At 42.1% G+C, this 19,316-nt stretch overlaps 1 protein-coding gene across 1 annotated transcript in view; it reads left to right on the plus strand.

Annotated features, from left to right (window-relative positions):
- The first annotated feature begins 933 nt into the window (after positions 1 to 933).
- Positions 934 to 19,316, plus strand: part of MOB2 (MOB kinase activator 2) — an 87,898-nt gene continuing 69,515 nt past the window's right edge. Inside the window, exon 1 of the mRNA XM_073604728.1 lies at positions 934 to 1,102. Coding sequence (XP_073460829.1) covers positions 1,086 to 1,102 — 17 coding nt within the window. The 5' untranslated portion in view covers positions 934 to 1,085. The remainder of the gene's footprint in view (positions 1,103 to 19,316) is intronic.

Consider the following 19,316-nt stretch of genomic DNA (forward strand, 5'->3'; position numbering starts at 1 on the left):
CATCATTGAAGAAGAAAACAAACTTATTTACAAAAATTTTTTAACAGAAACAAAAGAAAACTTGTTTTTTTCAAAATTTTCGGTCTTTTTTTATTTGTTGCGCAAAAAATAAAAAATGCAGAGGTGATCAAATACCACCAAAAGAAAGCTCTATTTGTGGGAACAAAATGATCAAAAATATGTTTGGGTACAGTGTTGTATGACCACGCAATTGTCATTCAAATTGCGATAGCGCTGAAAGCTGAAAATTTGCTTGGGCAGGAAGGTGTCTAAGTGCCTGGTATTGAAGTGATTAAAGAAAGAGGAGCACTTTTATTTTAGCACCATTTGCACTTCTTTAAGGAGCTGTCAGCACTTTATTCTATTTCAAGCACTGGCTGCACTTTGATGATTGTATTCAAACTATTTTTTGCACTTTAAGGGATAGAGTAGCTATTTTTGCATATAGAACTTTGCATGTTTTTTATATTGTTTTGCTGCATTTGTTGTCTTTCCTGTGCAGCAAAACATGCATTTTCTTGCCGCATTTAGTGTGTCATTTAGGGTGTGATTAACATTTAATGACACATCAAACGTGACGTGTTTTTAGAGCATTTTTGAAACGCACAATTTTGCATGCATTTAAAGTGCACAGGTGCGAACGGATCCTCAAACTACTCTGCATTGACGTGTTTTAATGCATTTCCATAGATTTTAATAAATAGGCATAGGTGTGAATCCAGCTGAGGGTTTAGTTTTTCACATGTGCACTGATAAATGTCATATTTATTCCACGGTCATGATTGTATGTGTGTGGTGACTGCTCAGGAGAGGACACAGGACAGCTCAGGGTTCAGGCTGATCAGCACGTATAAGCTGACAGCTGCCCATGACACTGCACATTGCAGCTTGTACAGCTGTCCCCGCCCCCTCCCCCCACAATGCACTGCGCACCCTCCTCCTCCCATGCTGCTCTCCGCCGGGTGACGTCGGACCCGGAAGTGTGCGTGCTGCGGGCGGTGCTGTGTTTACTTCCGCCGGAGCCGGAGCTGAAGCCGGGGAGCGGGAGACCCCGAGGATGAGCTGAGCCGGAGGGGGCGGCAGACATGGAGTGGCTTATGGGGTAAGCCGGAGGGGAGGCGGGTAGAGTGAGGGCTGAAAGGTGAAGTGACAGGGCATGAAGGGTGACAGCAGGATGATAAGCTGGGACAGTGCAGGACAAGATGAAGGGCAAGGGGCACAGAGGTGAGAGGGCCTCCAAAGGGCAGTATGGGAGGACATGTGGGCTGTATGAATGAAACACAATGACAAGGAGCAGAGGGGGCTGACAGGGCATGGGGTGACACACAGGGGGCAATGGCAAATAAGACTTGTAGGGGTCACAGTGAGAAATCATGAGGGGGATTAGAAGTTGTCAGGGCTGTCACCAGGGACAGGAGGAGATATGAGGACTCTATGGGTGAATCTCAATAAGGAGAGGAGAGGATAGACGGGGAGCAGAGGGATCTGACACAGGATAACACACAGGGGCATATGACCTGCTATAGGGACAACATGAGGGAGAGATTATTGGGGGACTCGGTGACAGGTGGAGTGATGAGATGGGGGGCAGGACTGTCATCATGAACAGGAGATGATATGTGTTTTGTATAGTGCATTGTGATAAGGATAGGATACATAGGGAGCGGAGGGATCTGACACAGGGGGAAATGGGGAATAATACCTGTTGAGGTTACAGTGAAAGGTCCAGCAGTGACAAGCAGAAGGGTGGGGGCTGTCAACAGGGACAGGGGTTTATTTGGAGAGGCTTCATAGGAAGCAGGGAGATCTCACAGGATGCAATGGGACATCTGACCTGTAGAGGTTACAGTGACATGTTGTGATGGGTGCAGTGGGAGTAGTGACAGGTGACCAGATAGTGGAAATGGTTTACTTGCAAACTGTATGGATGAGCCACAGTGACCAATAGAGAAGAGATAACATAGGGAGCTGGGTGATCTGATACGAGGGAGGTGATGACACACAAGGACAATGAGACCTATAGGTGTTACAGTGACAGGTGGGTTGATCAGAAGACGGGCACAGGACTGACAGGGACAGGGGTTGACATGCCAGCTGTAGGAATAAATGGCAGTGATAAGGAGGGGAAAGGCTAGTAGGGAGCAGAGGGATCTGACACAATGGATGTGATAACACACAGGCGATTAATTAAAATGAAAGGTTATTGGGACTTTGGGGGGGGGGGGGGTGTTATGAGATGGTGGACAGGGCTAGCCTTAAGGGTTGGGTATGCCTGGTGTCCTGGGGATTATTACAGATGTCAGTGACACAGGTGAGAGTATAGGTGCCTGTGGCCAGGCATACATGAAGGGTGACAGCCAGCTAATGAGCAGGTGCTAGCTAGAGCCATGAAGGACAAGATAATAAGTGTGGGGCAGATATGACTGTCATAGGTCAGGGTGTAGAGCTGATTTGGAAGGATAGGACTGTCATCAGGACCAGGTGGTGACATGCACCGTGCACTATATGGATTAGAGACAATGACAAAGAGGGGAATGGCTGCATTAGGAGCTCATGAGAAGACAATATATGTGATGATAACACAGAGCACAAGGAGAAATACAACCAGTAGTGATTACAAGGGTGAACAGTCTAGCAGTAAAAGGTTATGGGGGTCCTGGTAGGGATGGTGGACAGGGCTGACCTGAAAGACAAGGTGTGCCTAGTTTATCTGGTGTTTTACAGAGGATCCAGGGGCAGAGGTCATTTGTTACATAGGTGCTAACTAGCAGATGTAGAGGTGAACTATCAGTGTAATGGGTTATATGAAGGATAATGATGGGTTATGTGGGGTCCATAGTAGAATGGTGACAGGCTGCAGATGATCTCATTTGCGGTGCAGGAGGAGGGGATATGTTCTGTCATTAGCTATGGGCTGATATATAGGCTCCTGTAAACACTGGAAATTCTGAATTACCCTCTGCATACTGCTATAAAGCTTTACCTATTTGTAGCAAACTTTTGCAGAAAAGCAGGGATTTTCGGATTGCATAAAGTGAAATACATGTTCAAGCTGGCTAACTGTGTCAAAGTAGTTCCTCTCTGGCCAGACCCTACATTACTGTGCAGAATGCCAAATGCTTCTTGCTTATGTCATAGTTTAATGGACATATAGTGCTAATATGCGGCAGACAGACCCAGTCGGAGGAGAGCTACAAACTCAGGTCTGGTCACATGCACTATGCTAACTAATCTTTTAAACTGTCTCCTCCCCCTTCCTAACACACATGGTAACAAACATGTGTAAGAAAGATGTATATTCTTACCTATTTTAGGCTGCCCCAGTCTGGTTACAAGATCTGCGCTGTGTCAGCCTGCAGCAACTGCAGAGGAGGGGAGAGAGTGCCCGACAGTGGCTAATAAAGCCTTGAGACGTGACGTCGCCCATAAACTTCAATGGCCCATCCAGTGTTGGTGGTCCCTCCTCTCCCCTGCAGCTGCACTAGCTGACACAGGGAAGCTGATCACATGTCCAGACTGGAGCGGCCTGAAAATATGTAAGTATATACACCTTTCTTACACAAGCTAGTTAGCACAGATGTTAGGAGGAGGGAGGGGACAGTTTTAAGGTATGTTAGGTTTAAGCTGGAATTACACTTTAATCTGCAGATATTCATGAAACAAAAAAAAGAGTATGTTCATTGTTGGTACCTGATGAGTGTTTAAACATTTGTGGCTTCATGTGTGCCTTAAGAACAGTACAGATATAACAAAAACACTTCTATGTATCTCACTTATTGGATATGTGCGTTTGTGGGTAGTGGCTAGGTTTTGTCTGTTCAGCAGATAGAAGCAATCCATGCCATGGCATAGTGCTATATCCTGAGTGACGTTCTACTCTCATGTTACTAGCAGTAGATTTGCAGTATTGTTTGAGGATTGTCCCAGGCAACCATGAGCTTTAATTAATCTGACCACCGTAAGCTGCTGAAAGCTGGATTCTTATTCCTTGTAGCAAGGTATTACAGTTTGTATAAGACCTGTAGTGGTTCCTAAAGTTATGTAATAAACACAGGAGCAGGCTAGTGCTCCATGACATGCTGTGTATATGTGGGGACCTGTGACCTTTTCCTCTGAGCTGTCATCTTATATATGTGCTGTCTCTTGATCTGCTCTATATTTAGTGCCTGAGCACTGCATAGTAAAGAAGTGAAGCAGGTGGATGTAGCATGTTTAACTATAGACGCCACTAAACTGACCACACAACCCAACACAACCCAACCCAGATAGAACTGCAGAAAAAAAAAAACATCATAAAAAAAAGTATGTATTTTTTCTAAGAAAAAGCACATACTTTTTATGATGTCATAATGGCTCTTACAGTAACACCCATGTGCAGGAGTTAATTTTCCTTCCTACCATGGCTGTCATGCAAAAATATGAATTGGAGAAGCAAGTTGGTTTTTATGCGGGGTTCAGTCAGTTAATTGAGCAATTAGTATTAAGCACTTATGCCTCATAGCACAGGGGTACTTGGTCTTCTTCCCACACTCCAGACATGCTGGTAGGTTAATTGGCTGCTGTCTAAATTGGTCCTAGTACAGTATGTACCTATAGCAGGGGTAGGCAACCTGGGGCCCGCCAGCTGTTGCAGAACTACAAGTCCCATCATGGCTCTGTGAATAATTGTAACTGCCAGCCTTGCAATGCCTCATGGGAAATGTAGTTCCACAACAGCTGGAGAGCCCCAGGTTGCCTACCCTGGTCTATAGATTGACTATGTACATTTGTTGTCTCATTCTACGTTCCAGTCCCAAGCCAAGCAATTGGGCAGGGTTCAGGAAAGACCTGGTAACCTAATGCCTAAAAAAAAAAAGTGTTCAGAGAGCTGGCTCATAGAATCACTGGGAACAGATACAGTATATTCATACATGATAGTTCATTACTAATAGCCCTTTCATGAATATGTAGAACCATTTTTATGGGGGGGTCTAGTAGTGATGAAGCTATTTGGCTCATGAACACGCGTATTTCCAGATATATATGCGTACAGCGGATCTTCACTGCATCTGAGCACCACAAACCAAAACACCATTATAAGAAGTTGTAAAGGCAGAGGTTTTTTTTATCTAAGATAAAAAGCCTTCTGTGTGTAGCAGCCCCCTAATGCTTACCAGAGCCCCATCTCTGGCCAGCGATATCTGCGAATGTCTCTACCATCCGAGACTCTCACTCCTGATTGGCTGAAACACAGCAGCGGCACCATTGGGCCCCGCTGCTGTCAATCAAAGTTAGTCAGTCAGCCAGCCAATCAGAGAGAGGGGGCATGGCTGGGCCGCAGCTTTATGTCTGAATGGACACAGAGAGCTGTGACTCGGCTCGGGTGCCTCCATAGCAAGCTGCTTGACAAGAGGAAGGGGCCAGGAGAGCCGAAGAGGGACCCGAGAAGAGGAGGATCGGGGCTGCCCTGTGCAAAACCACTGCAACAGAGCAGGTAAAAATAACATGTTTGTTGTTTTTATTTTTTAAAAAAACACGAGATTTTACAATCACTTTTAATTACTTTTTGATAAACGCAAACTCCCCAGTCCATCCATGTCTCTGCTTTTTTTTGTTAAGAAATTACTTTGAAAAACACCCCCTAGCATTTCTGGCTGTGACCATCTTGAGTAAGGTCAAATGATTCATGTAGCATTTACTTCCTGGAATCCATCTGCAGCATGAGGATTAAAAGTAATCAATGTTGATTGGAGGAGGATTGCTCCACTTTAAGTGCGTCTGTTATTGTGGGGACTAGGAGCCCCAGTTGTTCGCTTAATTCTGCCCATAGGAATGAATTAAAAATGATGCTGTACTCGGGTGTATAAGTACTGGTTTTGCATTTACAGATGGACATGCATTTGGCCCATACATATGTTCCTGTAAACACAAGTAGTGGTGTTTACATTTGTATTTGTACAGCGTATCTTGTAATTCATTCATATGGGCAGAATCACGCAGCATCTGAGGCTCCCAGTCACCACAAATGCAGATGTATTTTATAGTGTATGCCTGCACATACGTCCATGAGCCCATTGGATTGGGTCATCATTTTCCTTGTGTCAGATTACAGTAAGGAGAAGCTGCGGTGGTGGGAGTGTGATGCTGGAACAGTTTTGGGTTATCTTTTGGGAATATCTTGTAACGAGTCCTCATGAAGCATACGATTCTGTTTTGGCAACAGTCATCAAAAAGCTGAAATATCAATTTTGGGTTGAGCTGACCTTCAAAGAGTGTCATTTATTTTTAGAAGAAGGATGTGTGTTCAGGACTGGACAGTTCCCAGGAACAAGGTGTACAATGCGGCTAACCTTCTGTTTTTTTTTTTTTTGTTTTTTGTTTTTTATCCATTTTCTTCCCTGGTGCTTTTATCAGAAGCACAAATTTCCCAACTCCCTAAAATTTTCTCCTGCTTCCCAGATTGGACTCACTCATAGTCAATCCCAAACCCTTAACTCGGTGATTATGGTACCATGGCAAAGAGAGTTTTCTCTGCCCCCCTCTTTTCAGGAAGGAAAGAGATAGTTCATTATTTTATTTATTATCTCATCAAAGTATAGATGTGCAGTCCTTATGTTGCAGCATGAAACAGTTATCTAACAATGGCAGAACTTTATTTTCATAATTTGTTTTGTCTCAGTGCTTGAGGTGAAACCACCACATGCATTATAATGTAGTCAGTTCACTTAAGTCCCATTCAGGGGAAACATAAAGTGGTTGTTAACCCCATTCATTAAAACTGACCTGGGCACATATATCTGTAGTGTTTACTTATCTCCCTTCAAATCTCTAAGTGCCGTTACTTTCTGCTGCTCCGTTCCTCTGTTATCAGCAGAGTCACTTCTGACAGGTTCTCTGAATTTAATTTGTGTCGGGGAGGGAGCTTGGAGGTAGATAAGCAGAGAGCTTGTCTATTCACAGTACAGCTCTGCATGTTCGTTTGTTCCTCTGCCTATGTGGAGGTGGGGGTGTGTGCCTTTCCTCCAATTAGCTCTCACACAGTGTAAGCCCAGACTCCACACCCACTGCCGAATGAGGAAACAATATTTCTAACACAAGCTGCACTTTTCAAAGAGTGTAGAAAGGGAAAGGCATCAGATATACGTGTAAAACTTATGTAGGGAGATTTGTTTTATCTCTGTATCATCCGAGACTATTCACTTCGGTGGGTATGGGAGAGGGTTTACATCCACTTTAAGGCCTCATGCACACAGGATGTTTTTTGTTTTTCCTCCTCTGGACACTTTTACTCCTGGCAGGAAAAAAGGAGCTTTAAAAAAAAAAAGACATGCCTAACTCCACATTTTGCCCATGCATTTAGGTGTGTCAATCGTTTGGGCGTTCATAGATTCCATTGGCCAGAATATTAATTTATTTTGCCCATTGGAGTGAATGCTCAAGCGCTAAACGCGCCTAGGGTTTAGACACGTTCATGGTTTTTCTATGCAAAAGCTCCTCTCCTGAATGTGCTACTGGTGCATTTTCAGTGTCTTGAAAAAGTATTCATACCCCTTGGAATGTTCCACGTTTTATGTTACAACCAAAACGTAAGTGTATTTTATTGGGTTTTTATGTGATAGACCAACACAAAGTGGCACATAATTGTGAATTCCTTGGTTTTCAAAAGGTGAGATCTTTTGCAGGTTTTTAATTTTTTTTTATTCCCGCCCCCTTCACAGCCCAGCGCTCCAGTGAGTGCAGGGGGGCAGAATAGAGAGCTATGAGAACTGAGCATTCGGCAGTGTTTGATTGCTCGATCTAATGTTGGATGCGCCGGGGGACAGATGCAGCATCCACCTAGGTAAATATGATTCTTAAAAAAAATACAAAAAACACCCATACATCTGTTTTAACTTACCTGATCACCCCCCCCCCCCCCCCATTCCTGTGGTACACTCCTGTGATGGACTGTCCATTACCCCGTCATTGTGTCCACTGCAAGGCTACAGACCCTGCATTGGTCTTGATAATGTCAGGATCTTAAACCACTGGTACATTGGGGAGAGTACATCGTAAGTAGATCATCTTTTCTATGTCCACTAGACCCACTGCACAGAATAGTTTTTAATTATCCTGGAGCCGAGCTTAAAAAAAAAAAAAAACACTTTTTTTTTTAAACGGAGATAAATTATATTTATATATTTTTTTTTTCCTAAAGTAAACAGGAAATGAATCCCTTTGTGGAAGTGACATATCCCCCATTGTTTCATGATGATCTAACCTGCTCGGGAACGTTTTCAGATCCAAGCATAACCTCATACTTGTAATTTACATTGGCAGAGCTGCAGCTGACATAAGCATGTATGCATATAATGTGGTCAGACTAGACACATCCAGTTGCATTGTGATCAGGTCAGATTGCAGGCAAAGCTGTCTATATTCTGCTTGTCAGTAGGGCTGCAACTAACGATTATTTTCATAATCGATTAGTTGGCCGATTATTGTTTCGATTAATCGGTTAAAAAAAAAAAAAAAGGCAATTTATTCTTAAATATTTCTATGCAGTGGTAACATACTGTATATACTATTAGAGGAGAGATATACTGTATATACTATTAGAGGAGATATACTGTATATACTATTAAAGGGTGAATCTGGTAACTATCATCAGACTCAGAGATCACATTTTTTTTTTATTTAAAAAAAACAAATGTCTTCCTTCAAAAAAAAAAAAAAATGTAATTTTAAGAACGTTAGTTCGATTTTCCAATCATTAGTGGAGTAAAATCGGCGTTCATTTTCAACCATAGTGACGGGAAAATTTGGAAATAATAGAAAATTTCTTGGTCAAAGGAATTTTCAGACAGTGTATGTGATTTTTTATTCAGAAATTTACATTAGTTTTAGAAACAGAATGTTAAAAACAAGTGAAAATTTAAAACAACATTCTTTCATTCAGCGAACGTACAAAGATTTTTCGTCTGAATATTCTCGTCTGAAAATTGATCGGTGTGGCCAGCATAAGGCTCGGTGCACACCTATGAAGTTTGCTTTTGATCTGTTTCTGCCGTGCTTTTTGCTGTGCGTTGTGATTTTTGCGCACGTGATTTTGCTGCGATTTGCGGTTTTGCAGGGTTTTTTTTGGACAATTTGTCGTTGAGCAGATTAAAAAAAACACAAATTGCTGCAAAAACACATTACATGCTCTTCTGCAGCTTCTCCATTGAAGTATATTAAACCAAAAAAGCACCATTTTGCGTTATAAAAAGTCCCTGACCCTTTCCAAATACGCAGCGGCTGAAAAAAGCATAGATGTGAATGTGTCCCATAGGAAACCATGTAAATGAGCTGTAGTGCGTTTCTGCAAAAAGCACCAAAAAACACATAGATGTGAACCAGGTTCAAGATGTTTAGTAATATAATGGGGTTAAAAAAACTAAAATTAGCCCTTTATAGTACAAAAAAACCCCCAAAAAAAGCAGATAATCGCTAATGTAAGGCCCCTTTCACACGATCGGACCGTTCAGATCCGCCTGTCAGTTTTGACGGCGGACCTGAACGGGCGCTCCATGTTAGTCTACGGAGCGTCGGATGTCAGCGGAGACATGTCCGCTGACATCAGACCCAGTCCGATCTGCTGAAAAGCAGACGGATGGCTCTATGTCCAGGTCCGTCGCTATCGGATCGGGTGAGATCTGACGAAAACGGACACGCTGTCCGTTTTCGTCCGATCCCTCCATAGGCGGCAGCGGCGCCTGACAAGCCCCTCCCCGCTCATTGAGCAGAGAGGGACCTGTCATCCGCCGGCTCAGCGGAGATCAACGGACAGATCTCCCGCTGAGCCGGCGGACCGAGGCGGGCTCCGTGGAAACGGAGTCCGCCTCGTGTGGAAGGGGCATATGGGGTTCATTTTTTTTTTACTGTAGAACTGTGAAAGCAATATTTACAGTAGCGATTTGCACTTTTTGCACTATAAAGGACTCATTTTAGCTTTTTTTAACCCCATTATGTTACTGGCCGATTATTTGATTATGAAAATAGTAATCGATTAATTTCATAATCGATTAGTTGTTTCAGCCCTACTTGTCAGTTGCTGTGGATGTTTGAAATACTGTAATAAGCCATTTAATTGCCTTTTTTTTATTAGAATTTATATAATTTAATAATGCTATAGATTGTCCCATTGCCAAAAAAAAAAACAGCTAACGCCTTAGATCATGTCCTTATCTGTTCTTGTTTGCAGATCTAACTGTTGGTGTACTAAAGGTGTGGATTGTTAACTTATCAAAGTTCCATCCTTCCTTTACTTAGTGCAGGGGTGTTCAAACTTTTTTGAAAGAAGGTCAGATTTGATGATGTGAACATGCGTGAGGGCCGACCATTTTGCCTGACATTCTTTGAACCATTAAAATTTGGTATAGTGTGTTAGTCTGAGCACTAAGAGCCCTTGCACACTGGGGCGGTTTGCAGGCGCTATTGCGCTAATAATAGCGCCTGCAAACCGCCCCGAAAGTGCCGCTGCTTGTATTCCAGTGTGAAAGCCCCGAGGGCTTGCACACTGGAGCGATGCGCTGGCAGGACGGTAAAAAAAGTCCTGCCAGCAGCATCTTCGGAGCGGTGAAGGAGCGGTGTGTATACCGCTCCTTTACCGCTCCTGCCCATTGAAATCAATGGGACGGCGCGGCTATACCGCCGGCAAAGCGCCTCTGCAGAGGCGCTTTGCGGTGGTATTTAACCCTTTCTCGGCCGCTAGCGGGGGGTAAAACCGCCCCGCTAGCGGCCGCATACCGACGGTAAAACGCCGCTAATAATAGCGGCGTTTTACCGCCGACGCCGCCCCAGTGTGCAAGGGCTCTAATACACTGCCCAACAAGAATTATCTTGCCTTTGTGGCTGTGTGTGGTGAAGAGATGAGCTCCAGAGTGATATTTGGCTATACCGTATTTCTCGGCGCATAACACGCATCTTCACTTTAAGAGGGAAGTTTCAGGAAAAAACTTCAATTTTAAATAAAGAACTGTGAAGCAAAATAAGGGTCAGTGCCCATCTGCAGCCCCCCAATTGCCAGGAATGCAGACTCACTATTGTCATCAGTGCAGCCTGATTGATGCCCATCTGCAACCTCAGATGGGACAGGGAGGGGGGCAGGACGAGTGCCAACAGATTACATACAGCAGAATCTGTTTTCTCAGCGGCCTCTTTAATAGAAATACCCGCCTCCTTTGATGGACAGAACAGTCATCCAATGGCAGCGCAGGAGACGGGACTTCCTATTACAGAGGCTGCCGTGCAAACAGCAAATTCACCTATATGTGCGACACTTGTCCCGTCCCCTCCAAGGCAGCCAGCATGTATATCTTTTGTATCCCCCGGTGCTTGGGAATTCGTTGGGTGGGCCACAAGAGATATACATGTCCAAATCACCAGGTGGGTCGTTCTAAACCAGAACATGGGCTGCGGTTGGCCCGCGGACCGGACTTTGGAAATGCCTGACTTGGTGAATAACTTCAACCATCCAATCATGTACAAGCAACAATTTAGCAGTAAATTCTGTTGCCCGGCATTGGGTAGTCAAACTAAACACTGTTTTACTGTTAAGTCTAGGTTTACATTTGCAGTTGGGTGGGCAGTAAAAACATTCAGAGAAAGCCATTGCATTTTTTTCTAAATTAATGTGAAGCATTCTCCGATTGGATGAGGTGGAGAGGCAGGGCAGTGATGTTGCAATCTCCACCACCAATTAGAAAACGCTTTGCATTCTCATTCATTAATAAAAAAAAAAAATAGATGATAAAAAAATATATATTTTGTTTTTTTCCTTCCCACCCCCCTTTCCTGAGTTCACTTTACAGCAGGGCAGCTGTTAAGCACAGGGCCCATAAAACAGCGAGAATAATTTTGATAGTGGCGGCTACTACAGTGATTCTCCACTTCTACAAGAATTGGCCAGGTTTGGCATATGCATTTGTAATGGAAATTTGTAAGTTCTGCCATACCTGAAATTTGGCTTTAAATAAGTCTTAGCCCGATTTATATACACTGTAGGCATTGCCAAAAGCAACACATCAAATGAATTTTCCAACATTTAAAAATGACAGGTGATGTCTGGTTTCTACAGGTCCATCTAGAGTTCCTTTTTCTGCATTTTGAAAATACATTTTTTTTTTAAATGTTGTTCCTTAGGACATTGATATAGAAGGTTCAGCTGACTAAAGCTTAATAGCTTTGCTTTTAAGAAGTACATTGAACAGAATATGGTCTATTAATACTCCTCTGGTGCTCACTATGGCTGGTTTACAGATGGGCTATAAATGATCTGGTTGTTGTAAACTGATAAAAGCTGTACTCTGGGTATCCTGTATTACTGCACATATAAGCCTAAACCAGTCATGTTACATTGTAAAGAAGCTTTGCTTGAGAGTGTTGTAGAATGTTGTTGGGACTGGGCCTTGTAATGTTTAGTGTTTAAAATTGACTTCTGGCTTAAAGCATACGTAGATCAAAAAATAAAAATGTAATATATTGCAGTCCTTATACTGTATGTGATGGCTGCATTTGTTTTCTTTTTTTCAGTATTTTTTTTCTTTTATTTCCACTTGGTGATCCTGACAGTAACACACTTCCTGTGCTGTGGTGACGACGCTCACTCACAACAGTGTATCTATGGAGAAGCAGTGTCGTCACCAGTAGGGCTGAACGAAAAAAACCTGACAGCTCAGGAGGAGCTGCTGTACTAACTATTCCATGTTAGTACAGCAATCTCCCCTGCTTTTTTATTGTGTTCTGACAGGGGGGCGGCCCCCACCAGAACACCATAGGAGGAGAGCGCTGATCAGGAGATCCTTTTTTAGTCATGCCCCATCGACCGAACGGCCGGCTTCTGTCGGAGCAGCTGCAGTACACATGGGGCGAATGAGGGCTGGTATCTATTGAACCGGTCGATGCCGCCCGACATTCGGCCTGTGTGTACTAGGTCCTGAAAGCATATATGTATGGGCTGAGGTTTCTACAAATGCTTTTATTTGGGATTCCGCTGATTTAGTTTTAAACTGGTGATGAAGATTTTTGTTTTTCTACACTGGAATCTGAAATAGGGATCGACCGATATTGTTGTTTCGGTGCTGATACGATACTGATATTTCGGCCACCTCTCCTGCCAATAGCCGATATTTTTTGCCGATATTTTGTACATTTAAAAAAAAAAGCAATTAAACTGTCATTTTACATTTTTGGGGAGGTTTTTTATCACTGTTATTGCTGTCACAAGGAATGTAAACATCCCTTGTGACAGTAATAGGCCGCATGTGAGAGGTACTCTTTATGGAGAGATCAGGGGTCTATAAGACCCCCAAACCCCTCCCCTGCACCTCAAAGTATTCAAAATGTCAAGAATACTTTTTTAAAACGGGTGCCTTTTAAGATGCCAGTAATCCGGGAAGTGATGTCATGACATTGCTGCCTTCCGGATTACTAGATCCGAGACCCGAAACGCGCCGGCTGGTTGCTCGGGCCTCCCGGTGGGAGTGGAGAGCCGTGCAAGCAGCGGAAGGCGGTGAGAGGGGGAGGGTGGGAGGGGGAGTCCCAGGAGTACCGGGGTGGTGCATGCAGCTGCATGCATCACTCTGGTAAAGCCCCTTGAAGTAATATCGGTCAGTTTTTTGACCGATACTTCTAAAAAAAGTGAATATCGGCTGCCGATAATCGGTCGATCCCTAATCTGAAATTATTGATCCATCCTAAACTGAGATTTCCTTATGGATGGAGGTCATGCTGGGGTCTGCTTTTGGCCTCTTGCACACTGCAGCTTGAAAAAGCTCAGTATAGCTTTTATTTATTTATTTATTTATTGAGCTAAAATACAGCCTGTTATTTGTAATGTGCCTATACACACAGGCGCGTAAACAAGAGCCGTACATTTTTCAGTAAAAAATTTAAAAAAATAGAAAAATCTGCATTTTTGGTCAGTAATTTACGCCTCATGCTCGCAAATACGTGCGAATGCTCATGTGCATAGTGTACAGAACGAGAATGTGAAAACAAGTTTTTGCGAAAATGCACAAACGCATATATGCACACAAAAAAAGCCTAAAATTACGTCTGAAAAAGTAGATGCTCAAACAGGAGTATCATATGTAAGAAGCCTTCATATGCAGGAAGTGCCACTTCTCTTGCTGCAATGTCCATAATGATAATTCCAGCAGGGAGGGTGCGGAGCTCTGGTTCATTCTGGGAGTTGTATGAGGCCTTTGGGTAATTCAGTCTTCTGCTATTTAGAAAAATTCCTAGGAGTGTAGGGCAAAGGTTTTCTTGCAAAAGAGAGTTTGCATATTTCTTTAGCCAAAAAACTTGAACTCCCTGCAGTTTGTCACAGCGGGACTTTATTTCCGTTATGACAAACCAAAAGGGAGCAAATAGGGGAAGTTCATTGCTGAGTTTTACATACCTGTAGTCATTTTAGAAATGATCAACAGAGAGCAGCACAGGCAAGTTATGGGGGTGAGGGCAGTATTTCCAATATGAAGCCTAGATCAAGAACATGGGGACATGATAAACTATCAGGAGGAAAGTTCAAAACAAATCTTAGAAAGTATTTTTTTACTGAAAGAGTAGTTGACGCTTGGAATAGAATTCCAGCCGAGGTAGTGAGTCCCTCAACAGTAATGGATTTAGACATGCTTAAGACGGAGATCTATACTCCAGACAAAAAAAAGTTAAAAATTAAAATCTGATGCAATGCAAAAAAAAAATTGGGGCAGATTAAATGGACCACTTTGGTCTTTTTTCTGCTGTTACTTTTCTGTGTTTCTACTGTATGTGTGGGGCATTGTGGGGACACCTTTATTTAGCCACGATTTATAGTTTTTACAATTTTACTTTAGGAGCTCATTCACATGGCTGTACTGCAAGCAAGAACACAAAACCTTTGTAAAATCTTCCCCAGAAGCTTCAGCTGCAGCATACAGTCCCCTCATAGAAGGCAATTACAGGATGCGGCTGTACGCAGGGTAATGCTCCTGCTCACTGTACGGCCCCCTTGCTGTGCATGAGTCCTAAAGTGGTAATAGACCCTATCTTTCTTTTTTCTTTAATTTTTTTTTCTATTTAGGATGCTGAAGGTAGGACTTGTATGTTCTGCTTTTTTTATCCTGCCTTATGACTCAGTCCCCTAAACAATGGCCCAAATTTCTGTAGTAAGGGTGGCTCCTTGGCTTTCAGGGTCCTGAAGAACGCAGCTGGAACCAGCCATTCATGTACACTCCCATTATACCTGCAGCAGCTGCCTATCATGGACATGCACAGGCAGCCCAGAGTAGTAGAAACGGTTACATCATGATGGGGGGGGGGGGGTGCATGCGTGACAGCTTTAGGAATGATGGGACATGTAGTCCTAAGAACAGTAAACAAGAGACGTTTTATATTCAAGGTGCACACTCCCCAACTGAAGAAAAAATATATTTAACACCAAAGATTGGAGAATTCTCAACAGGCACCGTCTCCCCTAAATATAATCAGAAAATACCAAGAAACAAGATTGGGAGTTTTGAGGTACCAAAAAAATCAATCAAATTGATAATACAAATTTCATTATTTTTTTTTTTTTTTTTAAATATACATGATTAAAAAAATCCAATAAAGTTTTTAAAACATAAATGATCATGCGGTCACAGTACAAAAGTTTGTTGTCTCTACATGTTTCGCCATAATCATGGCTTCTTCTGGAGCTTTTGTAGGACCTTTTATACAATGTCACTAAAAAATAATAATAAATAATAATTTTAATGAAAAGAAGAAGAAAACAATAGTACAAAGACCCCAAAGGGTCTATTAAATTTACAATTCATATATTTACATAGTTACAAATCTATATTCGTCTGAATGCACTCTCACCCCAAATGTGATGAAGTTCGGAAGCTGAAGGCTGTGACCGTAAAACGTTAGTGTGTGTGTATAGAGGCATTGTAAATGATCATTGATTGTCCAGTGATTAATAGATTGAGGGATGTATTTGTTACAAAAAAGTGTTCAAGCTTTAGTACTACTAAAAGTACTTTGAACTATTTGTCTACCTAACTTTTCCATCAGGTGGGCTCAGTTATATTTGGAAAGTGATGTCATAGGGCGTCTATGGAGTTGCCGATTTGAGTTATATTTAGAGACTTGTGTGAGTGGCAGTGTTCCCAGACTGGGGTCTTTTCGATGTAGGGAAACCCAGACGTGTAACGTTTGCCATACATTGGATCCCCACCTACAATCCATGTGTTTGAGAAGCCTGAAAAGGAAATGACACTATGTATACAGTATTAGATCATTTTAATAAAGGCAGGTGGTCCTTGTGCTACATGCATTAGTATTTACAAATCAATGCATGTCATGGTTCCAAGAGTTTATAAGGCTTCTATCTTGGCTTGGTACAATAGGTAGCTTTGCAGCACTATAGTTCTGGGCTTAGTTCCTACAATATGAATAGAATTGGCTCATTCTCCCTGCATTTGTGGATTTCTCCTTAAAAGCACAGCATGAAACCTGTGTGCATTAAATCTGATTTCCAGGAAAACCACGAAATACACAGATGAAAAACATTGAAGATAGCTGCTTTAGATACCAAAATAATTAGTAATTCTGTCCATCCAGTTCTGATAGTTATACAGTACAGCCAGGTGGATGACACCATTGCAGTTAGGGCTGCAACTAACGATTTAGTTGGCCAAGTATTGTTTAGAATAATCGGTTAATAACCTTAAAAGTGTGGCGTATAATTTAGTTAATATGTAAAGTTAAAAAAAAAAGGTAATTTATTCTTAAATGTCTATATGCAGTAGTAAATACAGTATAAATAACCAACTATATGCTGGCCATACAAAAACAATGTCTTCCTTCAAAATAAATTTCATTTTAAGAACGTTTGTTCGATTTTCTAATCGTTAGTTGGGTCAAATTCAAAGTCGTTTTCAACCACAGTGAGGGGAAAATTTAGAAATAATAGAAAACGTCTTGGTCAAAGGAAGTTCAGACAGTGTATGTGGTTTTCGTTCAGAAATCACATTAATTTTAAAACAGAATGTTAAAAGGAAGTGAAAATTTCAAACAACATTCTTTCATTCAGTGAATGTAAAAAGATTTTTCGTATGAATATTCTCGTCTGAAAATTGATCTGTGTGGCCAGAATAAGGCTCGGTACACACCTATGCAGTTTGCTTTTAATCTGTTTCTGCAGTGCTTTTTGCTGTGCGTTTTGATTTTTGCGCACATGATTTTGCTGCGATTTTGCTTTTTTGCATTTTTTTTATGCTTTTTTTTGGCCAGTTTGTTGTTGGGCAGATTAAAAAACACAAATTGCTGCAAAAACGCACTACGTGCTTTTCTGCCGCTTCTCCATTGAAGTATATTAAACCAAAAAAGCACCGTTTTGCATTTTGAAAAAAGTCCTTGACTCTTTACAAATACGCAGTGGCTGAAAAAAGCATAGATGTGAATGTGTCCCATAGGAAACCATGTTAAATGAACCGTAGTGTGTTTCTGCATACATGGGTCGAATTTCGAAAGAATTTTCTTTTGAAAATGCTATCTAAGAATTTTTGTTTGTATTTTGCACCATTAGTGGGCTGCAGCAACAGCCGATTTTTGTGCGGCAATCAAATTTGAGTAATTTGAGTAAAAAATGTTGGAAATTTTTTGAAACACGAACGATTTTCTAGTCGATGGCAGAATTGTGCGAGAAATGTAATTGAAAAAGAAATGCGCGTGTGCAAGAAAAGAAAGTTTCCAGAAAGAAAAGATTGCCAGCCACGAAAATTCTTTACTGTAGCAACATGAGGTGAAATTGAAGGCTTGGTTGGTCAAATTTCTAAATCAATGATGGCACCATCGGATTACAAAACACACAAATTTTCTGATTTTCAAAAAAAGATTCTTTCGAAATTCGACAATGTATGGCCAGCCTTAGAATGTGGCTGTGAGCAGGTTTAGAGTTAGTTTTGACTAAACTTCTGCTTCTCTCCGATGCTCCAGGTTGTGCGAAGGCCCTCGGTGTCCTGGAGTACAATGCAGGGCTATTAGTTCTGCGCTGTACATCATGCAACCATTGGCTGGAACGCCTTACAGAAAAGGCTTTGGTTGAATGGTTGCACAGATGAAGGGAGTCTGCTGGAGCAAGAAATAACGTTTTTCACATTGTACCTCTACCTCTAGTACCCCTAGACTTAACGAGCAATAAAGCTTTGCAGTGTCAGAAGAGGGTTACACACTGCAAGAATGTCATCCCTTTTTTTTTTTCCTATCTGGAGTTGTGCTTTAAATTTGCTTAGGTTGTTCATGTGTGCTTTTATGACAGTGGTGGAGGCATTACAGTATAAAGCTAGAGACACGTTTTGATCCAGTTACTCAGTCAAAATTTGCTTTACTGAAGTTGGACTGATAAACATTGTTTGCTCTGAGTAACCATACTTTGCACTCTTTTTTAATGAATAGGCCTGCTTATGTAATACAATTCTTTCCTGAATGAGATGCTGGCCTGACCATATAGAATGACATTTAAAGCTTGGCAGTTCTACTTTATCTAGACACCATCATGTTTTCTGGCTCACCTTTCCTAAACATCTCCAACTGACACAGGAGCACCTGGATTCTTATCTGTCAGTGATGTAGTACTTTATCTGCTGAACGCTGGCAAGTAATGCATTCCTTTTTACCCACTGCATAACTGACTTTCTACTAAGGGCCTTAAACACAAGGCTGTGTATGTGTAGTGCATCCCTCTTGGCTTTTTATTCCACCTGGGAAGGATGGGTTCAGTGCCCAGCCCTGCTGCAGGCATCCAGTCAGTCTATGGCAGGCTGCGGCAGTACCGAGAGGTGCTTGTGTTTAGAGCCCTGTGCGTTCAGGGATGAAGCTTGGGAGGGATGTACTGTTCCTAGACAGTCCTGTGTGCAAGGATCCAAATAGCTAAAGTAGAGGTGATTGTCAGATTTTTATTTTTATTTTTTTTTCTTAATCTCTTGTAGGATCATGTATGTATATATGCTGTTTATTAGCACAGTGCCCTGTTAATGAGGAATTCACAAGGCAAATGTATTTTACAACTGACTGCAGTCATTTTAGGCACATTGGCTTTATGGCTCCTAGGATTCTTCCAGATCTGCAATCTTATACATTAACAACATCTTGCAATTCAGTTTTCTTTCTGCAGGTAAATGTCTTCAGTCATACTTGGCCAAACCCCCTGGAAAGCGCTGAAGTAGATGCTGTTACTCCAATGATCGCCATTTGCTTTTGGGTCCCGTGCCGAGTGGCTGCATTCTAAACACAGAGGGTCTGCTGCTTTTCAATGAGTGCAAAGCGTTCTTTGATTGGACGAGTTG

Source organism: Aquarana catesbeiana, linkage group LG11 (assembly GCF_042186555.1).
Source record: "Aquarana catesbeiana isolate 2022-GZ linkage group LG11, ASM4218655v1, whole genome shotgun sequence".
In the NCBI taxonomy this organism is placed as follows: domain Eukaryota; kingdom Metazoa; phylum Chordata; class Amphibia; order Anura; family Ranidae; genus Aquarana; species Aquarana catesbeiana.